This window comes from Nesoenas mayeri (genome assembly GCF_963082525.1).
Source record: "Nesoenas mayeri genome assembly, chromosome: 17".
Taxonomy (NCBI): Eukaryota; Metazoa; Chordata; class Aves; order Columbiformes; family Columbidae; genus Nesoenas; species Nesoenas mayeri.
In genome coordinates, this window is record NC_137565.1 from 14,224,900 (window position 1) to 14,245,357 (window position 20,458).

At 46.1% G+C, this 20,458-nt stretch overlaps 1 protein-coding gene across 2 annotated transcripts in view; it reads right to left on the bottom strand.

Annotated features, from left to right (window-relative positions):
* The window catches only part of MORC2 (MORC family CW-type zinc finger 2), a 46,562-nt gene that overhangs the window by 16,935 nt on the left and 9,169 nt on the right, over window positions 1–20,458 (bottom strand). For both annotated transcript variants that reach the window (XM_080355383.1, XM_080355382.1), the window contains exons 5-11: window positions 13,991–14,081; window positions 12,450–12,558; window positions 10,644–10,803; window positions 10,452–10,563; window positions 6,653–6,778; window positions 3,551–3,630; window positions 147–229 (exon numbers count right to left, since the gene is read on the bottom strand). In XM_080355383.1, the coding sequence (XP_080211509.1) occupies window positions 147–229; window positions 3,551–3,630; window positions 6,653–6,778; window positions 10,452–10,563; window positions 10,644–10,803; window positions 12,450–12,558; window positions 13,991–14,081 (761 nt within the window). The remainder of the gene's footprint in view (window positions 1–146; window positions 230–3,550; window positions 3,631–6,652; window positions 6,779–10,451; window positions 10,564–10,643; window positions 10,804–12,449; window positions 12,559–13,990; window positions 14,082–20,458) is intronic.

The following is a 20,458-nucleotide window of genomic DNA, read 5'->3' on the forward strand; positions in this document are numbered from 1 at the left end:
TCACAGCCGGTGCTGCTCACAGCCGGTGCTGCTCTAACTGGCACTGCTCACAGCCGGCACTGCTCTAACTGGCACTGCTCACAGCCGGCTCTCTGAACCCCGGTGCCCAAAGCGAGATGCGCTGCCAAAGTGCAGGGCTCACTCACCCTGGACTCCCGCGTGAGATCCCCACCCAGGCGCAGCTCAAGAGCACGGGCTTTACTCTCTGCCTCACGAGCCTTCTCATCCGCTGAAACACAAGGGAAAAGAACAATGCCAACCATTCAGTACAGAGTATCGTAAGGCGTCCATCTGACGACATCAATTTCCAAGCAGCCTTTGCTGGACTGACACGTGCAACAGTACAAAGGTAACATAAATTACAAAATAAAACCTTATATATGAGAGGGTGCCACCAACATGCCATCTCAAACTTGCTCAGGGCTCACAATCAACATCAGCATAACAGCAGGGCTAAACTGCAAAAGCTGGTTTAAAGGAAGGATCCATGAGGAAGTCAGAGAGGAGCTGGAAAGAATACAGACACAAGCGGCCCTGCCTGCTCTGCCCAGAAGTATAAAGGCAGAGAGGGGCTCTCACAAAACAAAGACTGAGTTCAGACATGAGAAGGGGTTACAAAGACGTAATTTATTTGCAGAGACGAAGGAAAACGGCTATTCTCAGAAATGCTTCTATCTTTGATAACTGCTAAATTTTACCTGGAAAAAGAAAAATCTGTGCTACACACAAAATTGGATATAGTGTTCCGAAAAGCTACCACTACACCTGATCACTTAAAAGAAGTTTCCCTTTCGCTTTTCTCCCAGACTACCAGCAAGATTGCCTGGCAATAGGTACACATTGTCCTTGTATTGCTTAAGATTCATCCAATAAATTTCATTTTCAGTGAGAAGACCCCTTCCTAAAATAGAGACACAAGGTGCTTTGATAAATTAGCACCATGCACCTTGCATCTGCATGCTCTCCATCCAAAAGTGCATTGGCTACAATCCTCTCCTGTTCCCTTTCAGGTTAGAAGCCTGTTCTGCTCACAGCTGTACAAGAATTAGATGATTGAGTAACCTTCCTCTGTTCCCCAGACCGTGAGCTCCACGGGTAAACGTGGACTGGCCAGTAACACTCTGCTTGAGCAGGACGAGTTGGAGCTGCAGCTGCCACCTGCAAGCACCCGCCTGGGCGCGTGTGCTGCGGCTGCGGCGCTCACCTGGCCGCGGGGATCGGCAGTTTCTGAGAGAGGACGCAGCGACACGGCAGCCTGGGTGAGCTGGGAGATTCCTAACAGAAATAAACTGGTACAAATAAAGTATGAATGGAAATGTTTACATGCAAGATGACTAGAAGAAACGATGAAGCACAGGTTGCAGAGTGGTACGTGCTGCCAGGCGCAGACATAATGTGGGGGTCCAGCTGGGGCAGCTTACAGCAAGGCAGAGCAGCCCTGCAGCTCCACAGCACAGCCTGTGACCATCGCACCCCCTGCCCTCCCAAAATGGAGAGACTGCAGCTGCAAGACACCCAAAGCAAGGAAACGCAACAGTGAAAGAGTGACCTTGCCTAGAACTTACAGAGGATGAGGTAAGCAAGAAGCTGACAGGATAGCAATTAGCTCCTGGAGATTACCAAGCACCTCTCCAAAAACGCACTCAGTTGCCAGAGAAAAGGAACGCAGATGCTGTAGCCAATGTTTGACAACTGGTGTCCACTGTCCTCCAGGCCACGGTCAGTGTTACTTATGGAAATGCACATTTTCCTGTGCAGGTACGGGAATGCAAATGGCCAGAGTCTTTTTTCTGGTTTTTTTGTTTTGCTTTAGTTTTTGTTGGTTTGCTGTTTGTTTCCCCCCCACACCCCGATCCCTCCAGCTATTTTTCAGCTATCAGAAGTTTTGGTTTGGCAAGCCCATTAGCTACTTCCAGAGACTCAATCCCTCAGCAGAGTTCTGCAGTCTGATGGATTCCAACAAACACATCCCTGGGAGGCAGCCACGGCATCCTGGGACTGCTCAGCTGAGACCCGCCACCTCTCAGCACACAGCCCTGCTCTGGAAAGAGAAAACTGCACATCAACTACAACGACTGGTGAAGATCCCTCCTAAGAGTGCTGTGCATCCTGAAGAGAAAACGTATGCTGGAGATGACAAGAAATTAATCTTCTCTGTCAACAGCAGAACAAGAGAACTTGGTTGTTACAGATTAAATTCATTTTCCTAGAAGCAAAGAAAGGAGATCTGTGCTGTTGAAGCTGAGGTTAATGTTTTAGTCCTGGAGGCTTCGTGTGATCAAATCTTGCAGAAAACCGTCTGAGAGTTGCCGTGAGTTTTCAGCACCATGTTCAAAGTCCTTTGCTCAGCACACACTTCCCCACCAGAGGCAGTGGGCTAGCTCTGGTGATGAAATCAGTTTATGTTTCCATACCAATGGTATCTGTTCTTAGCCTTGGGACACTGAATGGCAGCGTTCTTCAGTGTCAAGACACAAAAGCTCACCTCTTAAACATCATTAAGACCTCATCAACTGCTGCAAGAAAGAAGCCTCTCTAAATCATGCTATGTGCACCTTCTTGAAGGCAATGCAAGTGTGTGCTGAACACCTGCTGTGGCTACAGGACTCAATCTAAAAATAAATTCATCTATGAGGACTGAGGCACAGCATAAAATCTGCCTGAAGTTCATAGTTTCAAGTATCTTGTTAGGTTGTACTTCATGAAGGAGGAATGGGGAACACAGCAATTTACACCATTTCATTTTGCTGGTTTGCTTTGGGCAGGGTCGAAATCATGGTGCCCTTCAGGACTGTGCACAGGCTGAACGCGGCACCAGCACACGGTACCTGACCCGCACACACACTGCCCGGGGCAGCTCTGACCCAAGGATGCCTCCCCAGAAGATACAGGTCAACATGTTCTACAGCTTCCAAGATTCCTCCTTCACTATGGCATTTCCCCATCAGGGGTTAGGGAGACCACCTAGTATGTTAAATCTGTGCAAATTTAATGAAGTTATATGCTATATTTGTATGCTTATGTAATTTCTATTTGCTGAATATCCAACAATGCCAAATTTGGTTTCTCCTGAGGACTACAGGACTTAATAGGAAGGGAAGACTATATGGACAAAAGGTATGTCCTCAAGGGGCCTTGTACATCCAGGTCAATCACTTCACATCAAGTGACAGAATAAAAATCTATTTTTTGAACAACTGCCTCAACAGGGAAGGAGCAGAAAGAGAACAGAACCAAAAGCCAATGACACGTAAATGTGAGAGCCGAACTGTGGGTAACAGGGCGGCAGCTTAGCCAGGCTGCAGCTGTGACCTCAGGGATGATTCTGTACGTGTATTCCCAGAGAAGTGCTCTTAGGGAACGATCTATGTTCCCTCTATCGTATGGAGGTAAGTGTGGGTCATCTGTAGTCGCTGTGATAATTAATTCCCTGAGCAACTATAATAATCACAGAAGCAAGCAATTTCAGGTCACATCCAGCAAGGCAGCCTCTTTAAGTCCTTTCCTTCGCTACAGCAAATCAGGATGCATGCGTACCCCGCAGACTCACCGATCCTCGCCATGTGCTCTGCTTTCTTCACCTCCTGCTCTGCACGGGTCTTGAAACGGTTTGAAGTATATTTGTACATCCTGTGATGACCAAAACTTATTAATTAGAAACAGCAGTACTGTCAAACCAAGATTTCATCACTGTATGAGAGAACAAGGTCTCCACATGCTACTCTGCTCTTCTCAACAGACTCAATAAATGGACATGAAGGTTTACATATCAGGAATTCAGCATTTTTTGATGCAGTTTTAAGTCAGAGATACTTCAGTAGTACCTGCAACCACAATACCCTCTTCTGCAGTAGCTGGTGAGGGTGAAATATTCTTGTAGGAAATCCAAAGGCTTAGAGGAAGCAAAAAGGTGGAGAGAATATATATGGAAAGCTTCTCAAACCCCTCCCATTACAGATAAACGACCCTTCCTTTCTGCTGCAAACGGCTGAGCACAGGTGCAGTCTGACTGCCCATCTCCACATGGGCTCTGTTTATAACAGACTTCCTTATATGGATGGGCAGAGGTGCTTCCATACTGACAGATGAATGGCATTCTATCACAGTAGTTCACTGGCCTTTAGCAGGAGGATATGAATAAAACTAACACCTGTTTAGGCTCAGGCATCATGATACTTCCCCAAAGATGATCAAAGAGCCCTTGAGTACGTACCAAACACAGCACGCTGTCTGCTTGGGCTGACCCTTCACTGCCCCTTACCTGTCCCCCTTTGCTGGACCGGGAAAATTGCACAGTTACCTGGCCTGGGCTACTGAGGCCCCGCAAAAAACAGAGCTGAGCATCGCTCTCAGACCACTGTCCTCTAGAGACACCTCACCACGGTGGTACACCTCCCCTGGATGCCCCCATACAAATCGCGGTCCCTGTGCAAGTGCAGAGGGAGCAGCACTAACCTGCAGAGCACTCAAAGCCCAGTGACTGACTGGGGATGCATGAGCTCTGAACCCAACTCTAAAGGGAAAATCAAGGGCATAAGCAACCTTCTCAGCAGGTTCAGGGAGAAAAAGGAAAAAAAATCACCCGTAGCTGTAAAAGCAAAGTAACTTCACTCTCGCGATGGACTGATGTACTAGTTTTCTCTCATGAAAGAGCCACCCAGGGCAGACTAAGCTCTGGTAAGGTGTCTGAAGGTGAAACGCTGAGTTTCCACAACCTGTCCAGAGCACAGCGTGGACACCCACCCCAAGGGCTGTGCTGGCTCTCAGAACCCACAGGGAAGGTTTCCATGCCTTGTCTCAATGGCCACACAGCTTCTGGAGCCCAAACCAGGCATCAGGAGTCTGAGAGCAGAAGGAAGCAGCCTGGACACACTCCAGTAACACTCAGTAAGGTTACAATAATTGCCCCAAGTCCACGAACACCTACACTGTGCTCTGCAGGAAAGCCTTGTTTGCACAGTCTTTACTACTCTGCTGCAGGAGTGGGGATTTTTAAATGTAAATATCTTTACAGTGTTAGGGAACTTTCGTTGGCCTGCCATCATAAGCAGATCTACAAGAAGTCTGCAAAGATGCAGCACAAGCAGATTTGTTAGATACGCCTGCCCCAGCACTAATCTGGTGAGTGTCAGCATGGGGCACCTTAGCCCAGCACAGGGTTCATCCCCCAGCACCAGCTCCATTTGCTACAACTGGTCCTGAGCACTTGGCATTGCACCACTCTTATGAGACCATGGCACAGCATTTCTCATCTCATCAGCCAGTGTAACCCATTCTGCAGTTGGGTCTTCTCACCCTTCATGTCAGATCACTCCTTGGTCATGAATTACCATTGCTGAGCAGTTACAGTCCTGCAGGTTAGGACAAAATTATCATATTCCTTCCCAGGCATCAACTACCAACCACTTGAAAAGGAAGATACTGAAGCAGATGAATATCTGAGGTGACCTGGTCCATGTTATATTATCAGTGGCAGTCTGTCTGAGTCTCACTAGAAGCTGACCTCTGATGAGAGAAAAACCTATACCCCCCTCCTCCGCTTCCTCTGCATGGTACTTCCGTTGGGCTGTGGCACAAGAGGAAGCAGCACATGTAGGTAAAGCACAGACAGAAGTTCAGACATCCTCTACCCAGCAAATCAGGACTTATTTACGGTGTCAGGCTGTACCTACTGACTGCCTCCTACAATGGAACGACTTTGGCTTGATCAACAAGGGCAAAGTAGTAGGTGTAATCTCCCTTGACTTTTTCCAAGTTTCTGATACTACTTCTCACATTTTCATGTAAGAAGCTGAGGAAATATGAGCCTGACGGACAGAGCAGCTGTAAGCTGAGAACTGGCCAGGCTCTGCGGGCAGCGATCAGTGGGGTGACATTGACTGCAGGCAAAGTACCCAATGGCTTGGTAGTGAGACCACACTATTGAAACACTACTGCAACCCAAAATGTTATAGTAAAACAATCTGCAAATACTCTATAAAATTACTACTATTTAACTAAGACAAATCATGTTAAGGTATCTGGAATGCAGCCTGTGTGCTCCCTGGGACAGAAGAACACTACTGCCTCAAATGAATACATGTTTTCCTTTCCCCTCCCATCCTTATAACCTTGTCCAGTCTCCGTTAAGCCAACTGGCTGCACACCTCAGCTCACTTTCAACTGTTTTGTTTAAGGGAATTTAAAAGGAAGATAGGGATAAGTATTTCCCAAGCTCTACCAAAAACTAGATCAGCTACACATAAAAGTTAATTTCAAAGCAACTGTTCTGATGTGCTCAGTCTGCCTTCTTTTTAGTAGTAAGTCTAACATGCACCACATGTATTTCTTTGTCCTACTCAAAAAAAAAGGTACTAAACAACTTTGTATGGATATGGTATTTTGAACAACCAGTATCTTCATTTCTTTGTTTGCTCCGACAGGAAGCCAAATTGCACGAATTACTCATGTGATTTTCAAAGGCATTAGATTTTCCACTATGTACCTTTTTTTTTCATTATATCAGTACTATATCCCATTCTCTTACGATCTGTTTCTGTGGCTTTAACATGTATTTTTGCAGGATACACCCAGAGAGAAAAATGCTAACCCTTTTCTGTAAAGAAACTCAAAAAGGTCCCACACATCTGCAGACTTTGGGTCCAACACTTACCTTGGCTTGTACAGGCAGCAGGAAAGTCGCTTGGTTTGTACTTTGTGTCCGTTGATGAAGATCCTCATCCTGGGATCAATATAAAGCACAGCAGCATAGGCACGGAAGGAGCGGCGCTCTGGCTTTCTGCAAGAGAGGGATGGATGCTCGCACAGACCGAGCGGTTTGCTCAGCGTTCCCTTCCGGACCAGCAGACATTGTCCCACACCAGTCCCTGTAGCCCAGAGATGACTCCATCGGTTCATGCCCTGCGTAACCAGTGTCTCTTTATTCACAGTGATCATCTTGGAGTCTCTTCCAGTTTTCTCTTTCCTTCACAGTTTTTTCCCCTTCACTGCACTCCAATTAAGAAGAGTCATGACATACTATTGTCACAGAGCCTCCTCCTCTATTCAAACCAAAGAAACAAGTTTCTCCATGGACAAAACTCATAAGATTCTCATTGCTCAAGAAATTGCTCCATGGGAGCCAAGTGACAGGCAGAGCCGGTGATCTCCTGCACTGCTCTGTGCTGCCCAGTGGATCTGAAGCACCTATGGCAAGATTCACACCTCGTGCAGCTATAGCTGTCACTATCTGTATCCAAACCAGCGTGGTCATCAGGACAAGGGAAATGATCCTTCCCCTGTGCTCTGCATTGGGGAGGCCACATCTGGAATGTTGTGTTCAGTTCTTGCAGGAAAGAGATTGAAATGCTGGAGTGGGTCCAGAGAAGAGCAACAAGACTGGGGAAGGGACTTGAACACAAGCCCTATGGGGAGAGGCTGAGGGAGCTGGGCTTGTTTAGTCTGGAGAAGAGGAGGCTTAGAGCTGAGCTCAGCACTCTCTAGAACTACCTGAAGGGCAGTTCTAGCCAGGTGGGGATTGGGCTCTTCTCCTAGGCATCAGCAATAGGACAAGGGGCCATGGGCTTCAACTCTGCCAGGGGAAATTGAGGCTGGAGATTAGAAAGCAATTCTGTGCAGAGAGAGTGGTCAGGCATTGGAATGGCTGCCCAGGGAGGTGCTGGACTCACCGGCCCTGGAGGTTTTTAAACTGAGATTGGACATGGCACTTAGTGCCATGATCTAGTCAATGGACTGGAGCTGGACCAAGGGTTGGACTGGATGATCTCTGAGGGCTTTTCCAACCCAGTCGATTCTGTGATTCTGTGATCCCAGCTCAGAGCTGTCTACTTCCAAACACACTGCAGAGACAACCTCCAGCAAGAAAGCTGGGGAAAAGGCTTTCCTGTTTTAATTGCTGTGCAGCTACATTCAGTAAAGGTTTTCTTTTATTTTTTTTTCTACCCACATCTTATGCAGAGATTTTCTATTGAGCTGTACATTTTAAATACTGTTACAAAACACTGATGCACATATTACTGTAAATTGAAAAGGATGTTCTGAATACAGCTGGATAAACAAAGCTCAGACCTATAAACTGGACCATTTAACACCAAGAGCATGCCCCACTCGCTAGTGTGCGCTCCGACCCCTCCGTTAGTCAGGAGCCTGCTCGACAGAAACTGCACCGGTCACACACAGAAAAGGCACCACTAGGGCAGGAAGAAGAAGCTCTCTCCAGTGATCAGTGGTAATCACGAAAGCTCACCAGAAGGTATCAAACAAACCGAGAAGCATATTACATCCCTGGAGGCTCCCAAATCGTTTTCTGCACCTGCATACTCAGTAACATCAAGCTAATACATACAGAAATAAATAGGTTTACAGTGTTTAAAGCTGTATTTTTAGAGGAAATTCAAGAACCTCAGGGAAGAAACATGTAATTTCATAAAAACGGTAAAGCTTGCTAGGTGTGCCCAAGGAGCTTTGCGACTCAATCAAGCACTCGGCTCACTTCAGCTCAGTTTTTCCTTTTCAGACTACAAGTGAACAAAGTTTCCCAAGGGCTCATGTCAGAATCCCCCCCACATAAGCTAAGCAAACACTCAGCTCTCCCTGAGCACTGTCTGCTCCTCCCTGTGAGCTGTGGCAGGTGCACTCGACCCCACCAGCCAAACCAGAGCAGTCTGGTCCAGGCTCCAGAGGAGGGAAGTGCCTGAGACGTAACCAGGCCAAGAACTCCTTCCAGGAGACCCACAGGGAAGCAGAACAGCAGCTGAACGGCAGTAGCTTGTGGGTGCAGGGAGTCTTGTGCAGACTTTTCCTACTGTCTGCAATCTGACTACGAGTCAACCACTTCATTCTATAAATACGACAGCCTGGATGAGCCACTTTGAGCCCTCCCTGTAAATACCTGAGCTGCATGGCAATGGTTTTACTACTCACAGGTCAGTGGATGAGCCCAACTCAAGTTCAATATTAATCATTTAGCTTAAGTAGATGCACACTAAATATAATAAATTATTTAGAGATATAAGGTTGTATGATTTTTAACATACTCTTTGATTCATGTTACTTGGTAGGCTAGATTTGCTAAAATTTTAAGCTGTGAAGTCCTGCTCATATATACCAAGGGCAACTGCAGACTACACTGAACCCTTGCAAGATAAAGTCTAGTTTGCGTTTTGCTGGGAAAAACGGAACCGAGTGGGAAAACAACGACCCAAGGCTAACATGGAGACATTACAGATAACTGCAAAACGGGGCCTGTTTTGCACTTTGCTGAGAAGAAAGCATTTATTCAGACTAAAACAGCACCTGCAAGGCTATGGACAAAAAACAATGTCTACAGCTGAATGAAACAAAGGCCCACGAGGAGTCAGGGTAAAAGTGTGCAATGGGGAGCAAAACGACGTGGTGGTGAAATGTTGCTGTTGGACTGAATCATGGTGTGAATGATCTGTAAATATATGTTTGTAGCTTTCTATGCTTGGGGGACCTCTGTGCAGGCACCAGCTTGAGCCAGCTCTTCTGCTACTCTGCTCCATTAAATTTTTTATTTCCTAAGAATATTGTCTCCTGAAAGTCTGCTCTGCATATGGTCATAAGGCCTCGCCTGAAAGTTTGCCTCTGGAGGTCTAAAATACAGACTCTGGAGCAAACAGTTATCAGGGACAGAGGAATCCTGACCGTTTGCACTGCAATGGACACAGGCCTCGCCTGAGTTTGTCTCTGGAGCTCCAGGACACAGACTCCAGAGTGAACAGTTATCAGGGAGGAAAGACGCCTGGAAGTTTGCTTTGTGAACAGGTACAGACACCTGCAGAGAAGGCCAGCAGCATTCAGCTTGGTGTATTTCCCCCATACAGTAAATCATAGAGTGAACCCACCACTGAGCTCTTTTAAGTCGTGCTTCTCTTTAAGAAATCTAAACATTGTTCTGCAGTGAGCAGAACCCCAAGTTACTCCCCCGGGACATGAGTACATCCCCTCCCTCCTCCGCAGGATGTCCAGGAGCTGGCCATGCTCCCAGAAAGGCCTGGGGACACACACCGTCTGCACCATCCACTCCGGAGGCTGCTCTGCTCTGCACCTCCTCAGTTAATCGCTAAACTGAACATCAGTTTGAGAGCAGCAAGACTCACAACCAGCTATGATTCTGACGAACATATATTTGATAAGCGTGGAAAATAAAACCCACGGCTTAGGGCTCCTTTGTTTGAAGGTGCCTAAAGAAGGGCAGCGAGTTTGCTGCTTTGATCAAGCTGAGACAAGCCGACACAGGCATCCACACCCGACACACAACAATAATGCCCATGGGCCATTTACATGCACTTCAAACTTCTAAAGAACAAACTAAAGATCTTCTGAATTCTCCAATTCACCAGAGAAAAGAGAAGCCTTTTAAAAACACACACACACACAGTCTACAGCTAAAACCAACACCAAGGGCCTGTAATACCATTCACACTTACGTTCCCTCTGGGGGTGTTTCTGCCATCTGAATGTCTCGGGGGTCAGAAGTCACATCCAGTTCTGGTTCTCCATTATCCATTAGTTTGAGGTTAAAGATGATCACCAGGGTGCCTGAGCAAATAACAATTGAGTGGGTGAATCCCAGCCAAACCCCGAACACTTTGCCCATGACCAGCACCATCCATACGTACCTTTCTCACCACGGATCTTATTGAACTGCTCCATCACTTCCTGTTCCGATTTGAAAGGGGAATACTTGTAAATTAGCTCTGTCTCAATAGCAAACTTCTCCATGTTGTCAGTCACGGGCTCCCAGCTCTGTGCTTTCCAGGTGGGCAGGGGAACGATAACCTGCAAATCACATCGTACCAAGAGCAACTCAGGTTCACCCACTCCAGTCAGCCCCTTCTGCGCATCACAGGGGAGCAATGTACCCTTCCAACAGCCCCATAAGTCACGGCAAGCGTCCTTCCTCGCTTTGCGGTGGTTTGCACACCTGTCAAATGCTCAAGAACCTCTCTTTGCAGCCTCTGAGCTGCACTGCTATGTCATCTAGTCATACACTGAACCATTCCTAAGTAACCTGCATGGTTGCTCACATACTCATTGTTTCTTTTCCTCTCCTCCTATAACTTTCATAATACTAAAAAAACATCCAAACTTTGCTTCTTTAAGAATGTCAGCCTCTGTGCTTAACTTCTCTCTTCAACTCAAATATCCTTCACTTATGTTTATCCTCTCACCTTTTATTATTTTTATGGGATTCTAGCAAGGTTATTGGTGTTTTCTGTTGTTTGGAACAAAAACACAGACTGAATTATGCACTGCAGCTGCCTATCGAGGGCACTGAATCCCATCCTCACTTTAGAATTGACGTCAAGCCAACACTTCTGGCTCCAGAGCCGCTGTGGGAACTACATCACTGTTCCCAATCTGCTTCAGCCATCAGCTGCCCGCCAGCAAACACCGCAGAGCTCCCTCCCCACCACAATGGAAAATGCTTTCTTAGATATCATCCCAGTGCAAATTTAACACTTTATTGGCCTTGCCTGGAAAATACTTGTGCTTGAGAACAAAAATACTTCCATGTTAAGAGTCTGAATACAGAACAACAATGCCTGAATTATGTATTAAGATACACGTTTTCAATAGGTAGAACCACACTGATTTTTTACTGAAAAAAAATCTGAAGGAAGAGACATGTCTTGAGTTTATGACCTGCAAGTAGCAACTTCAATCATGCCTTCAGTTCTCTACAGAAAATCAACCCAAACCAATAAATTTAAATATATCTCAAACTCAAATTTTGTGGGAAAAGGAAAATGCAAGAAGTCTGGGCATAAGAAACTTCAAACAAAAAGCAGCCCTTCAAACTCCAAACTCAAACTGAATTAAAACCATAGGGAAAAAACCTGTGATAACTTTGCAGAATCCCTACAAGTTTATCACCACGAGAAAACCACTCACTGTTCACAGAATCACAGAATCGACTGGGTTGGAAAAGACCTCAGAGATCATCCAGTCCAACCCTTGGTCCAACTCCAGTCCATTGACTAGATCATGGCACTAAGTGCCATGTCCAATCTCAGTTTAAAAACCTCCAGGGCCGGTGAGTCCAGCACCTCCCTGGGCAGCCATTCCAATGCCTGGCCACTCTCTCTGCACAGAATTGCTTTCTAATCTCCAGCCTCAATTTCCCCTGGCAGAGTTGAAGCCCATGGCCCCTTGTCCTATTGCTGACTGCCTGGGAGAAGAGCCCAATCCCCACCTGGCTAGAACTGCCCTTCAGGTAGTTCTAGAGAGTGCTGAGCTCAGCTCTAAGCCTCCTCTTCTCCAGACTAAACAAGCCCAGCTCCCTCAGCCTCTCCCCATAGGGCTTGTGTTCAATCAACCAGTGTGGCAATCTACACGGCCACAGACTCCGCTGTGACAGCTGGGGACATTCAGACGAGACACCACACACTGCGTTAGTTCATTACAACAAAGGACACGCAAACCTCATCAATGCCCTCTTCCTCGTGGAACGTCCGTGACAAGAGGAGGCAGGTCATGGTGTTGTCTTTCTTTGTGAACAGGATGAAATCCTTCCCAATTCGCATGGAACCCCTGGAGACAGATTTCAGTCTGCATGTTACACCTGATGCACAACAATTTCTCAAAAGCAGAACACATCACAGAGTTTTCTTCCCATTATGTTTAACTATGAGATGCCAACACTTGGTACGGCACATGGGCTTCAACAGCAACATCTCATTCCTTTCAAAAGGTTTCTCAATCTGGACATTTTTTAACGTTTCAAAGCATTTAACACCAGTCACAATTAAAAGAAGCAGAGGTACAGCACAGCTTTCCAGACTTATGATATGTAGACTAAGGTGAGATGTGACAATAACCTTCAAATCGATGAGCAGAAATGTGAGAAAGCGAATGCACACTTCATTCCACTGTACACAAAATGAACTGGAGCAGACAAGTTTCTTGGAGACAGACAATTTATTTCCTAATGTCTAACCTTAAGGACTCAGTGACACTTCGGCTAATGCAACTTAGCAGGTAGTTGTCACAGAAAGGGACAGTCCCATCTTCCTCCCAACTCTCCTATACCCAACAGTGCCTTCCCCATCTTCTTTTACCCTATTACCAAACTTGTCCAAAAAAAGTTAACAAAAAAATTAACATAGTATTAAAACAAGGATTAGTGTTCTGCCAGTTCACTTCTCTTTAGATTGGCTTAATGCAACACCAAGGCTCGCCTTTCGCATGTTTAGGCTTCATTCTGCATTTCTCAGCTGTAATACAGTATGTCTCTTGCTCAAGGTTAAGAACAGGACAGCGATGTGTCCTCTGGGATCTGTCCTGCACTGCAGCTGGACCAATAGTATCTCAAGATCCCCTACATCCCCTTTTTTCCTTTCTCCATAGATATTTACAGAGTCCCACAGATTCCAGCAGCAAGCCACATAAAACAGCATCAAGCAGAAGAGCTGATCTGAGTAAGCCATAAAAGCCCTTTAACTTTCCCAAATACAGCACTTTGCTATAGCAAACACCTTCTGTTTCTTAGCAAATCTCCTCCAACCAGCAAGATTTCCTTCACACTTAATCCCTCTCCTTCCCTCATTCCCCTTCTTCTCCATGCAGTTGTTTAAGATAAAAATAAAAGGTATAAGTCCATCTGACTTGCACAAGACAACTTTCCTAATGAGAGCCTGCAGCACTATTTTGCTCCAATTTTACCATCTGTCTCTTACAGGCATATTAAGGTTTTGTTTCCTGCTCTAACATTTCCCCCCCCTAGCTCTGAACTGCATCCTCTGCATCACACAAACATTATGGTAAAACACTGTCATCAGCTTTGGACATGCTGCCACTGAAGAACTACAGCAGATGTTCCAAGAGTTCCTGCCTACCAAACCATGGTATCTTTATTTAGATTTCAGCTAAAAGAAGAAAAAGATAAGATCTTCGGAGCAAAAAATACATTCAATATCTCAGCTCTAACCTCCACAGTCTTGGAGGCTGGTTCTGTTATACCTACGATTTCAAGCCATTCCCATACTGGCCAATTTGAGTTGACTCAGGTGATCGCTTGGCTGATTTCCCGAACTGAGTAACACTGGCAGCTTCATCTGGAACAAGAGACAGAGAATAAAAAGAATGTTTATTGTAATATACAGACACACACATACATCTTTTAAACAAACTTATTCACCACCATAAGCAGCACAGAAGGACTACAACACAGAAGAGGCCAGAAGCCCAAGCCAAAGTCTCATCCTGAAGCTCTATCACAGAGCTCTCTAAAATATATATTGCCCAATGGCATTTACATTATCAAAAGCTTTGCAGAGATGCTGTTACACTGACAAGAGTTTGAAGTTTCAGGCTAGCCCAATGCACCAGCCAAACTGCACAAAGATGTTTCTCTTTACCAAAAAATGTCCACAGATGATCTGCTGGGTCCACCACAGTTATCAACATGGACCAAACGCTGCCCCGGGACACGGCAGTTCTGCTGGACACAGACCAACCCATGCGGCAGTGGGCAAGTCAGTGCTGTAGAAAACGTCTTGAGTTCATGCTAAACATCAGTTTTTCTTCATGGCATTGAACCGAGTGCTATGATTAATTAATGCACTAGTAAGACAACAGCTAATTTTCACAGCAGATTTCTGCAGCACTGGCAGCAGGACAGCTGTGGGTGAAAAGGCAGTACTAGTAAGTACTGCAGCAATTAACAGAGTATCTTACTAGCACGGGACAAAATGAAAGGATGTGATGGCTTTGCAGTTGACAGGGTCTGTCATTTTTAGTTCAAGGAGTTCTATTGTTCAAAGGATAAAGCCTTTTAACATCATCCATAGGACAGAACAATTCCTCTCCCTTCCCCCAAGAGATAACAATCACTTCACCATAGAGTTTACTGGGAGAAATGAAATGCAGTTCCAGAGACAAGGAACACGAAGTGCCTTAACAGGAAGGCTGACAACAATGACAGCCCTCAGATGTGTACACAAGCTGCAGGGGAGCACGGGGGCTGAGCTGCGGACAAGCTGCATTTAAGCTCATAGGAGACTTGCCCAGGTCCACTAGTGCTGACAGCGAGTTTCTACAGAGTTTAGTACTAACACTGCTGGTCTAACACAAAACCAACCAGGCTGGGTGTCAGAATGCCAGTTTCCATTGAAACAACATTCAGATTTAAAGCCCCAAATTACAGGGTGAAAATACAGAGGAACAACTGTGCAAGCACCTTGCTGCCTCAATCTAGTATGTTCATAACAGAGGCCCACGGTTATTTCAAGCCCAGTTTTTGACTGGATGACAGTACCTCTTCCTTTCCTTCAGCATACTACAGTATTTTCCAGCCAAACAGAGAAAATGTTACATTATCTTGTATTCAGAAATCTGAGTAAGAATACTAACGATGATTATATTATTATTATATTACTGTGGTAGTTTCAAAGCCTGGCCAGGAAACAGGAAAGGGGATGTTCTCAGAAGAGAAGGCTACTGGAACCCTTTTACTACATAGAAAGTTGCATCAACAACTATTTAAAAAAAAAATTGAGAAGCCTAAAAAGGGAAAAGAGCAATTGTCCAAAGCATTTCCTCTCTCAGAAAAGCTGACCATATGGTTTATTACTCAATGTTGGATGTACAAAACCACCCTATAATGCTCCTTCTTTTTGGGCAGAAGAATGGAGATGATGCTGAGCAGAGGGGACGACTCTGGAGCAAGAGAACATCCCTCTGCTCCAGGCTTGCTATCTCTGTGAGAGATTTAATCTTTACTTCCTCTCAAGAGTTAAGGTACAAAGGAATTATTTTCCAGCTTTTTCGAGTTAAGGCTCTGGAGGGAGTTTCACTTAAGGCTATTTTAGTCACACTGTTTCCATTTTGTCGTGTCTCAGAATCACTGGATTCAAAACAAAATCAAACCAAACCAAACCACCTCCCTGGCAACAAGAAGGGGGTGATGTGATCTGTTCCAAAGAGATGAGCAAAAAAACAATTCAAAGGAATTCACTCAGGATGGCAGAGTGATCTTCAGAGCCCAAGAAAAGGAATCAAGGGCACAGATAAAAAGTTTCCAAATAAGAAATATGAGACACCTGGGATGGAGAACCGAGGGACTGAGCTGTTCGGTTCCCGACCGCTGGTCCTCCAGGCCAGCACCAGAGCATCCTCCTGAGGGCCCGACGGGAGTCACAGCACAGGCAGTGCCTGCTCCCCGCAGGGGTCACAGGGCAACCACCAAAGTCAGGCCAGGCTCCGCCATTTGAGGACAGTCCTCACTTGCTTCCAAGCTCTCCTGTTGAGAATGTACCAAAAAGGTCCCAATCTGAGCACAGAAAGTTCTCCTTCTCCATAAATTCACCTGATACATTTGCATCAGGTAGAGTACTTGCAGTTCACTTGGTAGCATCCTCAAAAAATATCCCAGAGCCAAAGTATCTAATTCACTACCTGAGGAAATCAGCCTAAAGCAAGTTTACTTCCAGTCAAGCTTTCCCTGGGACAGGGGAACAGGGGAGACACTCTTAAGTCTTTTATCACCCTAACAAACACAGACACCCAGCCACCTGAGAGAAATGGCTCAACACAGCTAGTGATTAGTGATCATCAGTTTGATATAAGTTCCTGCGATTTATTTCAAAAACATGTTAACTTGAGAGGAAATGTCAATGTGCTGCAAGGTTAGAGATATCTTCCCTGGAGAAATGCACAGACCAGCCCCCTGAGTGTTGTCCCCTGAGTGTCACTGCCTACACACAAAACCATGTGCACACACTTTAAGTGCTAGAATCCCAGTTACATTTAAACTTCATTCCTCATAATTATGAGCTTTGGATGAACAGTATTTTAAAAATACATGATCTAATAAAGTAACCAAGACATTAGCACTTCATTAACTGCATCCAGTAAAAGAAAAGCACTTTTGAGCTTCCAAACTTCAAAAATGCAGTTTAAGGAACGTGCTGGTTTAGCTGAACTGAGGTAATTTTCCATAAGGTTAGTTTATTTTCTTGTTGACAGGTGGCATGATCCTCTGTTTTGAATGTAGTTTGAGATTAGTAAGATAGTATCCTGGGATACAGTTAATGTCTTCTTCCAGTAACTCTCCAGTGTTTGGTGTTCAGCACTAAGCACGAAAGAACACAAGAACTTACTGATGTTGATGCTTATTGATGGGGAAGCCACAGTCACCCCTCAGTTTCTCATGTTTTGCAAGTAAGCAGAAGTACAACACAGGGAGGAGCAGGTCCAGGACAGCTGATTCAAGTTGACCAACAGAAGTATTCTACACCACGAATATCACATTCCATATTTAAGTGGCAAGTTGCTGGGAAGGGCTCTTTCCTCAATGGCCACCACCCCTGGGGTCCCTGCTCCTGCTGCCAGGGGCTGGCTCCATCACCCTCCCTGTGTCCTGCTGTTGCTCTCTGCACCTTTACTGGACTCACTGAGCTCACAGTGTGTCCACCTTCGGGAGTATACTGCTGGGAGCACACATTCTAGTGGCTACATATTTGTTTTGTATCATTTTCTATTTAATATTAAATCTGTTTCTATTTCAACCTACAAGTCTTTCGTCCTCTTTCCCTTCCCTCCAGAGAAGGAAAGGTGTTCTGCTGTTTAGCTGCTGGCCCAGGACTACATGGCAACAAGAAGCAAGAACTGATGTATTTACTGTGAAAGGAATGGAACAGATCCCCTTAAAAACTACACCAAGCCAAATGAAACAGGTGATTGGGATAAGCCAGCATGGATTTACCAAAGGTAAGTCATGCCTGAGTGACCCGGTCACCTTCTGCATCAAGGCAGCACTTTCTGTCCACATGTGTAGCAGTGGATGTTGTTTAGCTGGGCTTCAGCAAAGCACTGAACGCTGTCTCCCACAGCCTGCTCCCAGACACACTGGCAAGACACAGACCAGCCGGATCACCTGCAAGATGGGGAGGGAACTGGCTCACAGGTCATGCTCAAAGGGTGATCATCAATGGTTTTCACTCTGGCTGGGAGCCTGTCACAAGCAGGGTCCCTCAGGGATTGATGCTGTGCCCCACGCTGTTCAACATCTTCATAAGGGATCTGGATGACGGCAACAAAAGCACCCTCACCAAGTTTGCTGATGGTTGTGAACCGGACATATCAGAAGGGAGAGACATCTTAGAGGGAGACCTGGATGGGCTGGAAGAGTGGACAAGCAAAAACTGTATGAAGTTCCAGGGAAGGGCAAGGTCCTGCACCTGAGATGAAACAACCAAAGAGCCCAATACAGGCTGGGATCTGGGGAGCAGTTCTGCTGAAGGGGACCTGGCAGACAAGAAGCGGAACAGGAGTGCACCGCTGCAGCAACAAAGTCAAATGGGATCCTGGGCTGTGTCCACAGAGGCAATACTACAGACAATGAGATGTGAACATACTACTCTACTCGGTGCTTGTCAGGCTGCGTGTGGAATACTGTGTCCAGTTCTGGTCTCCTCAGTTAAAGAGACACAGACACAGGGTCTTTGCTGGATAAAAACTGGCTGGAGGGCCAGGCCCAAAGAATCATGGTGAATGGAGCTAAATCCAGTTGGCAGCCGGTCATGAGTGGTGTTCCCAAGGCTCAGTATTGGGGCCAGTTCTGTTTCATCTCTTTATCAATGATCTGGATGAGGGGATTGAGTGCACCCTTAGTAAGTTTGCAGATGACACCAAATTGGGTGGGAGTGTTGATCTGCTGGAGGGTGGGAAGGCCATACAGAGGGATCTGGACTGACTGGATCAATGGGCTGCGGCAAATTGTCTGAGGTTCAACAAGGCCAAGTGTCGGGTCCTGCAGTTGGGTCACAACAACCCCATGAACACTCCAGGCTGGGGAAGAGTGGCTGGAGCAGGCCCTGGGGGTGTTGGTGACAGCGGCTGAACATGAACCAGCGTGTGCCCAGGTGGCCAAGAGGCCACAGGATCCTGGCTGGTACCAGCACTGGTGTGGCCAGCAGGCCCAGGGCAGTAACCGTCCCTGTGCTGGGACCAGGGGAGGCCAAACCTCGAATCCTGGGGGCAGTTCTGGTCCCCTCAGGCCAAGAAAGGCCTTGAGGTGCTGGAGTGAGTTGAGAGAAGGGAACAGAGCTGGTGAGGGGCTGGAGCACAAGTGTGATGGGAGCATCTGAGCGACCTAGGGGTTCAGCTGGAGAACAGGAGCTGAGGGGAGACCTTCTGATCTCTGCACTGCCCGAGAGGAGGTTGAGCAGCTTGAGTACAAACATATTTGATCTTCACACCACACAATTCAGTGTGATCATTAACAGAGCCAATGCAGCAAGTTCATAATGCAATTGCAGTAGGAGTGTGTCCTGGTTTCGGCTGGGATGGAGTTAATTTTCTTCCCAATAGCTGGTATAGTGCTGTGTTTTGCATTTGGTACCAGAAGAATGTTGATCATGCACTGATGTTTTTTGGTTGTAGCTGAGCAATGTTTACACCAAGTCAAAGACTTTTCATCCAGGAGGCTGGAGATGCACGAGACACTGAGAGGGGACACCCAGGACAGCTGCTCAGACCAGCCCAAGGGATGTTCCACATCATGTGATGTCATGCTCAGTATGTATTTTGGGGGTAGAAGAATGAAGGGCGGGACATTCAGAGTTACGGTCTTCGCAAGTAACCGTTAAACATGATGGAGCCCAGTTTTCCTGGAGTTGGTTGAACACCAGCCTGCAGAAGGCAATTAGTGAATTAATCCCTTGTTTTGCTTTCCTTATGTGCACGGCTTTTGCTTTACTTATTAAACCGCCTTTATCTCAACTCATGGGTGTTCTCACTTCTACTCTTCTGATTCTCTCCCTCAACCCACCGGGGGAGAGCAAACAATTGGCTGCATGGTTGCCGGCTGGGGTTAAACCACCACAGCGTCACTTGAGAAACATACCTAGTTTGTAGAAATGCCAATCGCTTGCACTTTCCACTAATTTCAGTTGAGGAGCTGCCATTTTGCTTGACAATCAGGATCTATCAAACAGAGCACTCAAATTTGGTTTATTGCCTCGCTATACCCTTCTCTGTTTTCAGGTCTTGCCAGGCAAATCTAGAAGTGTCCAACACAGAACAAGACCAATGAGACTGAACAACAACAGGACAGAGTAACACAGAGAATGTGTCCATGGAACAGTTCACTTGAGCAGTTCAGCTCTTGCCTCTGTCGAATGCCCCCAGATATACCTGGGTCTATTTTACTCATCCTTCCAGACAATGGTTCATCCAGCCTTCTAAGCTCCTTTCAATGTACTCAGGAAGCCCACATGCTAGTGTGGCAAGTCATGTAGCTATTCTTTTTAACTATTATTCTTAACAAACCTTAAATAAAATTATAATGCGGAAAAAAACCCACTCCCAAACCCTATGATTCCTGTTGAAGGAAGCTCTGTATAGATGTTGATGCTACTTTCAAAACAAAAAGGGAGAAAAGTCCAGTAAAAGGTCTTCTGCTGACATCTCCTAAAATCAGCTTTCAGAG